Genomic DNA, 11,605 nt, shown 5'->3' on the forward strand with positions numbered 1-11,605 from the left:
GAGGGAGGAAAGAAAGGAGGGAGGGAGGAAAGAAAGGAGGGAGGGAGGAAAGGAGGGAGGGAGGGAGGAAAGGAAGGAGGGAGGAAAGGAGGGAGGGAGGGAGGGAGGGAGGAAAGGAGGGAGGGAGGAAAGGAGGGAGGGAGGAAAGGAGGGAGGGAGGAAAGGAGGGAGGGAGGGAGGGAGGGAGGGAGGAAAGGAGGGAGGGAGGGAGGAAAGGAGGGAGGGAGGGAGGAAAGGAGGGAGGGAGGAAAGGAAGGAGGGAGGGAGGAAAGGAGGGAGGGAGGGAGGAAAGGAGGAGGGAGGGAGGAAAGGAGGAGGGAGGGGAAAGGAGGGGGAGGGAGGAGGGAGGGAGGGAGGAAAGGAGGGAGGAGGAAGGAGGGAGGGAGAAGGAGGGAGGAAGAGGGAGGGAGGGAGGAAGGAGGGAGGGAGGGAGGGAGGAAAGGAGGGAGGGAGGGAGGAAAGGAGGGAGGGAGGGAGGAAGGAGGGAGGGAGGGAAGGAGGAGGGAGGGAGGGAGGAAAGGAGGGAGGGAGGGAGGAGGAGGAGGGAGGGAGGGAGGAAAGGAGGGAGGGAGGGAGGAGGAGGGAGAGGAGGGGAGGGAGGAAAGGAGGGAGGGAGGGAGGAAGGAGGGAGGGAGGGAGGGAGGGAGGGAGGGAGGGGAGGAAGGAGGGAGGGAGGGAGGAGGAGGGAAGGAGGGAGGGAGGGAGGAAAGGAGGGAGGGAGGGAGGAAGGAGGGAGGGAGGGAGGAAAGGAGGGAGGGAGGGAGGAAAGGAGGGAGGGAGGGAGGAGAAGGAGGGAGAGGAGGAGGGAGGGAGGGAGGGAGGGAAGGAGGGAGGGAGGGAAGGAGGGAGGGAGGGAGGGAAGGAGGGAGGAAAGGAGGGAGGGAGGAAAGGAGGGAGGGGAGGGAGGGAGGAAAGGAGGGAGGGAGGGAGGAAAGGAGGGAGGGAGGGAGGAAAGGAGGGAGGGAGGAAAGGAGGGAGGGAGGAAAGGAGGGAGGGAGGAAGGAGGGAGGGAGGAAAGGAGGAAGGGAGGGAGGGAGGAAGGGAGGGAGGGAGGAAAGGAGGGAGGGAGGGAGGAAAGGAGGGAGGGAGGGAGGGAGGGAGGAAAGGAGGGAGGGAGGGAGGAAAGGAGGGAGGGAGGGAGGAAAGGAGGGAGGGAGGGAGGAAGGAGGGAGGGAGGAAAGGAGGGAGGGAGGAAGGAGGGAGGAAAGGAGGGAGGGAGGAAAGGAGGGAGGGAGGAAAGGAGGGAGGGAGGGAGGAAAGGAGGGAGGGAGGGAGGAAAGGAGGGAGGGAGGAAGGAGGGAGGGGGGAGGGAGGGAGGAAAGGAGGGAGGGAGGGAGGAAAGGAGGGAGGGAGGGAGGAAAGGAGGGAGGGAGGGAAGGAGGGAGGGAGGGAGGGAAGGAGGGAGGGAGGGAGGGAAGGAGGGAAGGAGGGAGGGAGGAAAGGAGGGAGGGAGGGAGGAAAGGAGGGAGGGAGGGAGGAAAGGAGGGAGGGAGGGAGGAAAGGAGGGAGGGAGGAAAGGAGGGAGGGAGGAAAGGAAGGAGGGAGGGAGGAAAGGAAGGAGGGAGGGAGGAAAGGAGGAGGGAGGGAGGAAAGGAAGGAGGGAGGGAGGAAAGGAAGGAGGGAGGGAGGAAAGGAAGGAGGGAGGGAGGAAAGGAAGGAGGGAGGGAGGAAAGGAAGGAGGGAGGGAGGAAAGGAGGGAGGGAAGGAGGGAGGGAAGGAGGGAGGGAAGGAGGGAGGGAAGGAGGGAGGAAAGGAGGGAGGAAAGGAGGGAGGAAAGGAGGGAGGAAAGGAGGGAGGAAAGGAGGGAGGAAAGGAGGGAGGAAAGGAGGGAGGAAAGGTTGGTTCAGATGGGCCATTTCCCAGCTGTAAAAACAAAACAGGTTACCAGAATTTATTTTGCTATCTACAGGCTAGATTATTTTAAATTGACAACAAGGGGCAGGTGGCTGCTTATAATGGGCAAGGTATGAATTACAAGTATATGTTTCGTTTCCAAGGCAATATTGGCCAGTGGCTGTTCAAGCATAAATTGCTCCTTATTACCACTTTTGACATAAGGGACACAGTGCAGATCATCTCCATGGGAACAAAATATGGCAGGACACCTCTGTGATTACTCTTTCCACTGTTTCCAGCTTTTAAAAGGGCAATATTTACCCCACGAAGAGACTGATAATTGATATTGCAGTGGGTAATTTTGTTGTGTTGTTGAGCAAGGATTAGGAATCATCTCCCATACTGTTGTGTAGTATTCCCATAGACTGCTATGTGCTTAACATAAATGATTCAAGGAGGAATTATAAAGTCAGTAATATGGCCTATAGGATGAAAAAACGAATTGGTACTTTGGAAAAAAACCCCAGGCTTTCTCAGTGATTCTAGGGATAGCTTCTCTCTAAAGTTCAGTTTCTCTGGCTGTGAAACAGGTAAGATACAGACCTTCTGGAAATCATTATTAGACTGTGAAGTTAGAATGAGATTATTTCTGGGTTTCTGCTTGTTTCTAAAGGGACAAGATACAAGATGAATACAGGATGGTTAAATTTTTACTAAATAGGAAGGGAGTATGAAAAAGGAGAAGGGGAGAGTACTTGTCCTACCGGAAGGAAGGAAGAAGGCTATGTCTAAAAATGTGCTGTGTAGGAGCTGCTTGCAGCCTTTGTTTTAATGTACTTAGACAATTTTCTCTCTCTTTTTTTTAAGGCATACAAATAATGGTTCAGTCAAAATTACTTGTCTAGAAACTTGCCTACCATTTTCATATACTCCAAGTAGCCACTTTCCTGTTGTCCTGTAGTATACTGACCATGAATTTGTAGTTTAAATCAATCACTTCAAGTACACGAGAAAGAAGAAATCTGATATAATCTGAAAACAGAGGCAGTAGCAGTTCCTAAGGTTATAAGCTTTTGCCAGGAGAGAACCATGCTGTCAGCTATTATTTTGGGGAATGAATCCTAGAGCAGAGATTCCTAAATTTAAATATAAACAGTATTGGAATTGCAGTAAAAAGTATCATACATGTTGACTTTCCCCATATTTATTCTTTGGATTTATCTCAATAAAATTAAACTACAGGTGGGCAAGAGGCAGCACTTTATCCATAGGGTTGTTTTGTTATTTAATAGGTGAAATATGTTTAATTCCCTGTATTTCTGATGAGGGCTTAGGCTGATGCCAATGAGTCCTCTTAAAACTGATGATAGGCACCTAAGGTTGGGTGATTTTAAGCTCTATAACAGCAAAGCAAATAGATTACAGTGAAAATAGTAGACAAATATGAACAACAAATGTTGTTTTAACAAGGTAACAATGGAGAATTGACCACACCTGCTTACCACACAGATACTGTGCCAAGGATGATCTTAGGGAGCTGATATTGGGAACTTGCAGCACAGTGACACATTTGAGATTGATATCATAGACTGCTAAAATAAAGTAGCATGGCTATACAGCACTGCATTTTATGTGAAAAAGTGTCATAGCTTTATACAGATTGGGCTACAAGAAGACCGTTAGTAATCAGCTCATTTCAAATAAGTGTGCTGAGCAAAATGGAGAGTTCACCTTATTTTCTGAAAATTAGAAGTTTGAAGGCTATACACAATTGGTTATGATTTTGAAACCACCTTGGAAGCTGTTTTCAAATTACTTTTTTTGAGAGTAGCGTGCACAGCTGCTATATAAAGAAGCAGACTTGCTGGGTACACAGCGTCTTTAAAAATTAGATTCCTTTGTTTTCTAAGTTCTCCTTTGCTAATACTTGAATAGGCTGCTGTGGAGTTTGGGTTTAATTCACTAGCATTACCACCACAGCTTATTTAATGCATTAGGGGACACTGGAAGAAATCTTATTTTTCTATTTAATGATAGAAAGAATGCAGGATCTGAGCCCCACTGAAACCATTGGAGTTCCCTGGATGGGTTTTGTGGATGTTACCCAGGTAAAGATCAATGATTACCACATAGGTTTACCTGTAAATTTCAGAATATTGAGCCTCATACCTATTCTACAAGGGTGCCAGGTTGCAGAAAAAATATTTACTTTGTTTCTTCCTTATTCTAGTATATTTGTTTTCTCTAATTCCCTGCTACATAACTAAGTAAAGTAAATCTAACAACTAAGTAATCTCTAGCATTGCATTATGATTGACATTTGTCAGCTTCCATTATGTAAGTATAATCTGACCCATGGAAGAACTGCTATCAAATGTATATTTCTTTGAAAGTTTTGGTAAAACATAATAATTTATTAAGTTTTTTCATGTCTTAAGCCATTATAAGCCATGTCTTGCTCTTGCCACACTTTCATGAACAGAGATGGTATAGTAGCTGGTGGGACTTTATTGACTGCCCCGGGTAATGTTTTAATTTTATTATTTTTATTTATTTATTTTTAGTAAAAACTGTGCTATATGGAAGAAATAGTACAAATCTGCTAAGCTTTATTATGTTGCTCATGTACTAAAGGTACATATATATGTGTGGGGAGAATGCATATGGAAAATGGCACCACAGACAATGTTACCCATCACAGCTGTTTCAGAGTAAGCTAGAAACTGCATCTATATAAGACTGTTCTAGTAAATTAGATTCCCGAGAACTTGGTCACCTAATAGTTTAAAATATTACTTCCCAAAATATGGATATATTAAGTTCCACCTTATCTTGACACTGCAGACATTTTTTGGAACTGTAGGTACCTTAGAGACCTGTTGCCATTCAGAAGCAGAATTACCTATGTCTTGATTGTGCCAAATTACTATCTGTGCTATTCCCAAACTGCAGCAGGATTCAGAAATGAAGCATTTTACCTAGTAAGTACTATCTAATCCACATCTTACATGCTTTACACCAGTTCTTTTCATCTACCTAGCCTGGACTACATGTGGAAAGAGTTTCAGTTCTTGGGATTAGAGGGTTTGTATGATGACTAACCTGCGTTCAAAGCTTTGCTGTGTATCAGGTAGAGGAAAGACTTCAAGATAGATTGTTTATAACGTGCATACATATGTGAGTGTTAACTGATCATTTGTAAAAGGGGTATGGACTAGGATGAGCATTTTTAACTCCAGGACTAGGCTCAAAGTTGAGTAGAAGTGGTTTTAAGCGATTAAGTTATTTCTACACATATTAGAATACGTGTCCTGTGGTATTTTGTCTTAGCTAGATTAGCCAACTGATGTTAAACACCTCTATTTGTTGAAAAAGGAGCCTAAAGATGATACCTTGTAGCTGTGAATTTTGCTGAATAGAAAGCTAGGAATCATGACAAAACTTCAGTAGTTTTAGTAAAATGCAAATTAAAAGCAGAAACCATTTTAACTTTAATAGACAACAGCATTAACTGGCAAAACAGAAAAGCTGTGAAGCAGAGGTATTTTGAGCTTACAGGTGAAGGACTGATACTTCAGCTTTCTTAGGTATGTAAAACAAACCTCACCTAGAGTCAAACAGCAGAAGGTATCAGAAACAGCATTTACCTGCAAGAGCCCGGTCTTTATTGTTGGGAAATCAGAGAAACAAAAACTCCAGTTTGTTTATGTGAAAATGTTGTCATTTTAGGATTTTCTGCACATATACATTTTTTGAAGGATCGGTCTCTGAGCAGACTGACCAGGTGTCTTCTATGTACACAGAAACACTGACCATACCTCAATATAGTTTTCTAGCTGTGTGTAAGGTAAGTATATCCGATACAGAGCAGGGAACCAACGTTCAGAACTCTGATTATCAGGTCAGACTCTGCCTGAAAGGTAACATGCTTCCCTCAATAACAAGAGCACCTTTCCTTGTACAAAAGCCAGTTTTTGCTTTTTAAAAACAATAAATAATTGTTCAAATGTCATTTAGAATAACTGAAAGTTTCTTTACATTTTTATACATTTTATATGTGTTTCTAAATCTGGAGTCATCTTGTATTTCTAAATTTATTTTTTCTGCAATTTTGTCTTTCTATGCTTAAAAAAGAAAATTCTCAGTGCTCAAAATTGCTCTGAGTATTTACAAGAGAATTGTATGCAAAACTCAAAAGGCTCATTTGTGCCCTCATAAATCTCCACTTCAGCTGTGTCAGTCAACAAACACAACACTATATAAAGGGGACTGGTATGAACTGCTTTCATTTCACTTTGAAGCAGAAGGGTAAGTTGAATTTCCTTTTCATAAATCAAAGCAACTTCAGCTTGAAGGCAAACCTCTTCCTTTTTATTTTCGTGGTCATGTTTACATTTTAAAATTAAATTTTCCTTTATTACTATTTTTTACTTTGCTTATATTAGGAATTTTAGTAGATGAGGAATGCCTGAAGGTTATCAGATTGTAATGGTGATGAAGGTGGTTAAAACTGAAGAGTTGTTTTTTTTCTATTTTGACACAAAACTGATCAGGACTCTAACTCTGCATCATAATCCAATTATGAGCTGGATGCAGTAGCCCATTCACATGTAATTCACTGAAAGATCAGCTCCGGATGAACCATACCTGTTGTAATTGCATTTTCTTATCTCAGGGACTTAAGTATTCCTAACCAGCTAAGGTAGGTTTCTGTTAGCACTTTAGCAATCTACTCTTCAAGTCATTGGCCAGCATTGATCCTGCTCTGGCTGGGGGGTTGGACTCAATGATCTCTTGAGGTCCCTTCCAACCTCTGATATACTGTGATATTGTGATTGTCAGAGGTGTCTACTAGTCTTCAATATAGTAAAGGGTAAACAATCATAGAATCATTTTGGTTGGAAAAAACCTCTAAGATCACTGAGTCTGACTGTCATCCTAACACCACTATGGCTAATAAACCGCATCCCAAAGTACCATGTCTACATGTTTTTTGAGCATCTCCAGGGATGGTGACTCTACTATCCTAGGGAAGGAGGTGGTGGAAACACTTCAGATTTAACACATGAAATTCAACAGAATATTAATACAGCACATATGTTCCTGTGTGGATTTGAAATTTTCACTTGGTAAACTGGAAACTCTCGGCTATGAGTAAATGACACTGACATTACTGAAAAAGATTCTATATGCAGATAATGCTGAAATTTCTGACATTATTGCATGTACTTACATTCAAGGGTGTGTCCCATTGATCTGATTTTGATGAGATACTCCTCTAGAAAAACAAGTGAACTCTGCTTTAAAAATAATCGGTATTGATGCAGATTTAGAACAATGTCAGGAGCCTTCTATGGTAGTCTGGAAAACAAACAATACTTGTGGGGTTTGTTTTATTTTTTTTTTAAGGCAGCTTAATTTTATTATATCCATTTGATAAACAGTAATAACAATAAATTGACATTTTTATTCTACTTAGTATATGCTGTGAAACAAATACCTTGGTTTACATGATGAATCTTGCAGCATTCAAGCCAGCCAAGATTTTAGTCTCATATTTACAGGGAACTGGATTTAGAACATATTATGTGTCAATTAAAATTATCTTATCAATTCTGAACTTTTTTTTTAAGGATGTGAGTTTTTAAGAGATTGCAGTACAGGATTTTCTCTAATTCTCACCAAAAGCAAAGGGAAGGTGTATTAAATTAGTTAAATGTTTTGTATGAGAGCCAGCCCATCGAAGTCATCTCACTAGAAAGGGGATACCCATTCTAGCATCTTGAACCTTTCTTTATCACTCCTTTTTTAACTGAATAATGCCTTAAACTCTGTCTCCATGCCATAGTGTTTTACAGCCCATCAGTTCAGGTTTTATAACCACACAACATTACCAATGCTGTATGCCCACTAGCTGTGTTGTAACCCTTTTCAGTCACGATACTGCAGCACTGCAACTGTAATGCTCCTTAATGTTGCATCTGAAAGGATAAAATACGATGAATAGGATGAATACGCTTATTGCCAACCAGCAAAAAGGCATTTTCTGCAGGACTAACTCTGACATTTTCAAGCTTGTGGACTTTTGTTCAAAATAAGATAGGAATGTCAACTGAGCTATAAAATTTTTCCCATATATAAGCCATTATCAGTCTGCTTATTTCAAATAAATACACTTAAGTAGTACTGTGCTTAAAAAGATTGCCACCTAGCTCCAAACCCTCACAGTGATGTCTGTAACACATAGATTGTGCCTTTCAGGTTGGTAGCATATTCATTGGCTTCACTGACTTACTTATAACCCTCACAAACCACTAATGGCAGAGGTGTGACCAAGCTACATCTGAGCCCATCATTTCCTCAAGGATTAATCCAACAAATAGTGATGGCACAAAGGATCATTTGTCTTCACTACTCCCAAATATGTATCTGTCGTTCTGTAATGAGCACACCAACTTGTATCAGTCTGGTTTTGCATACAAGATATGCAATAGGAGCAAAATAAATCTGGGAAGTCTCTTATACCTGAACAATAGACTTCATTTAAACAAGGAAAGAATGTAAATTTCAAGAAGGGACAAAGGGAGGGAGAGGGGAATAAGGGATTTAAAAAAAATGTTCAATTACATAAGCCAATGCCTAAAATTTCTTACAGAGTCATTGCCTGACAACTGTCTGGGTTTTACAGCTGGCCTGAGCAATCATGTTGTCTTACTCATCCTACATGCTCACAGCAGTAGCTGCTTTGCTAGCTACTTGCCATGCGCTACATGAATGTCCACAAAATACTGGAATACCTGAAATCCCTGGACTGTCTGAAAGAGGTGGTCTGAAAGGACAATCACATCTAAGTAATGGTAAGTAAACTTCCCCATTTTGCAACAAATCCTTCTCATGAAGGTTGCATTAATAAATACCACACAGAAAGACATGTGCCCTTGAGGCATTTGCTGCATTAAGCAGAGAGGGGAAAAGCAAAGGAAAGAAATGATTGTTTTTTCCTTTTTTTTTAAATAGGTATTTTCTCTCTACTGACAAAGGAGGGGAAATTAACTGGTCATCAATATTTAAACACATAAATATTATGTATTTGTAGTGCTTTTCCTTTGACTTTCAAAAAAAAAATATGCTTCTTTCACAGCAGAAGATTTATATTTTTTAAGCATGAATGTGATGGTTTGAAAATGTCTTTTTAATGTTTCCTTGCAAAGTTCAAAACAGAGAAAGAGTGTAAATAAGTCACTATTGGGTGTAAGAAATGTTATTCCAGTATTTACAAGTGTAATTATAATGTTTCTAGCATGTTTATCTAGTATTCAAAGATGGTATGTGCAAGTGTAATCTGGTAAGGGGCACACTTTGCACTGTGTAATTCCCTTTCTATATAGAAATGCTTTATCGAGGTTCATTACCAAGACTAAAGCACCATCAAAATAATTCATAGATGTAACACATTTTAGTTAGAGTTTAAATTCTATTTCATCCAGAAATTCTCAAAATATGCATCAATAGGAAAGAAAATTATCCTACTTTTTTCCAGGTTTCACAGGACAGTCTCAAAGCCTGGTGAGCCCTCCTAGAAGAAATCGTCTTCCCTGGGAACAAGGTGAGAAAGGAGAAAAAGGGGATACCACCACATGAAAAAGGCTGTTGTCCATGTAATCTGTGAGTCAAATGGACTCTATTGGGCCAGTACACTGGTTTTTTACTGATTGTGAAGTGCAGCAAGAGTTGAAGCATTTGCAACTTGAAGAGAGGGAGATGCAGCAACGATTTGTGCTTCTACACTACCAATTAGCTGAATAATAGGAACATGGTCATGGAAGTACACTAGTTGTATTCTACCCGTAGGACATTTTCATAACATTTCTATGGGTACCAAATTATCTACCTTTACACTGAGTTCTCATCCTTAACAAGCCATGATGGATGGACTGCATTTCACACAATCTCTGCAGAAATGTTCCTATACCAGTTTACTGTTTATGTTAAGATGAGATCCCACTGTAAAAAACACAAAACATTCAACTACCAGATTAAAAAAGAAAATGGTATGGTGCCATAGGAACTGTTACTTCTGCAGAATCTCTTTTGTGCCTGTTCACTAATAGCATGAAGCAAATTGACAGCCATTTTCACAAACATGACAAATATAAGGAATCAAACTGGAAAAAGTGTTTTCTTCTCTGCAGAAGGCAATCTCAGAGGACTGATGGGTTTTGTTTGCTTTAGTAGAGGTTAACAATGGTGTGAAAAAATACTGGGAGAATATTTCTTTTATTGTAGATATTGTTTTAAAAAATATAGAGTGTGGTAGCTAGTTTTGGAAAAGGATTAGTTGTATCCAAGGAATTGTTCCTACCAGAAGAGCCTAGTTTTACTTGAGTGTATAACTTTTATTTTCATCTGTGCAGGTCTACCTGATTCTCTGGACACCAAAGCCCACAATGTTGTAGTAAATTTGAAACACCGACTTTCCAGACTTGAAGGCGGTAAGTTTTTTCCCACTCTTACTTTTTCATATCAGTCAGTTTTAAAAGCACAATAGGCAAAACTGATTTATAGAATCATGATTTCCAGACAAGAAATCACACTTTAAATGGTACTGTCTCAAAACTCCATTTTCTCATCCAAAGCAGAGGAGATCAGGTCTCAGTTTCCCTGAAGCAGCAGGTTTCTCTCAGGACCACTACTGTGCTTTTATGGAAAGTTTGAGTTATTTAAAATATCCAGACTGATGCTGCACTTTCTGCATGGATTCAAGGGAACTCCTAAGCCTTGTAACATATTTCTAGCATTTTTATCTATCAGCAACCAGATTGTTAAAGGTGATAAATTGTACCAAGAAATTCACAATACTTACAATTTTCTCACTTGCTGAAATCTGAAGCAAATTGATCTTCTGTAAAGAGTACACATACTATAATATGGCTGATGGCATATATAGCAAACATTAGTGAGGCAACCCTGTTTTGGAAAAAACCATGGAGGACAGTCACAAACAGCATAACAATATACTTAGTGAACTGATAAAATTTTGAAGACTGTCGTTACCCCCTTTCATCCCTTACTCTTGCCCTCTATTTCCTTCTCTGTTCTACTTCTAATTTTCTTTTCACCTGATGATTTCTCTTTCTTTGCTTTCCAATCAATGTGCCATAGGGAATTTTTTAAAGTTAAGTTGGTTTGGTTTTTTTTCCTCTGTTTTAGTGCTTACTTTAAATGGGAAAATAAGAAAAGTCGGAGATAAAATATTTGCCAGCAATGGGAAGAAAGTCGATTTTACATCTGCACTAGGATCCTGTGAAGAGGCTGGAGGAACTCTTGCAACTCCCATGAATGAAGAAGAGAACAAAGCTGTGTTGAGCATTGTGAAACAGTATAACCAATATGCTTACTTGGGCATTAAAGAGGGTGAGACTCCAAGTCAATTTAAGTACATAAATAGCATGCCTCTGACTTATTCCAAGTGGCACCAATACGAGCCCAATGGCAAAGGGACAGAAAAATGCGTAGAGATGTACACTGATGGGAGCTGGAACGACAAAAAATGCAACTTCTACCGTCTCACAATCTGCGAATTTTAAAGAATGGCTTTTCAACCACCTCAGAGTATGGAGATAATTAAACATCCTGTCTCAGGCTTATGCAATTTCTGCAATTATTCTATGTCAGAAAAATCTCAAATTAATCATTTTTTTTTTTTTAATTCTTCTGAAAATATCAAATGTAGTGGGTGATTAACTTAAATAAAATTTTCCTAATCTGA

At 40.6% G+C, this 11,605-nt stretch overlaps 1 protein-coding gene across 1 annotated transcript; it reads left to right on the plus strand.

The window, feature by feature from the left end:
- The first annotated feature begins 8,539 nt into the window (after positions 1–8,539).
- LOC128968216 (pulmonary surfactant-associated protein A-like) lies at positions 8,540–11,423 on the plus strand. Its single transcript, XM_054382587.1, has 3 exons — positions 8,540–8,663; positions 10,251–10,328; positions 11,047–11,423. The coding sequence occupies exons 1-3, from the start codon at positions 8,540–8,542 to the stop codon at positions 11,421–11,423; spliced, it is 579 nt and encodes a 192-aa protein (XP_054238562.1).
- Positions 11,424–11,605: the final 182 nt, after the last annotated feature.

The sequence above is a fragment of the Indicator indicator genome, chromosome 7 (assembly GCF_027791375.1).
Source record: "Indicator indicator isolate 239-I01 chromosome 7, UM_Iind_1.1, whole genome shotgun sequence".
Classification (NCBI taxonomy): domain Eukaryota; kingdom Metazoa; phylum Chordata; class Aves; order Piciformes; family Indicatoridae; genus Indicator; species Indicator indicator.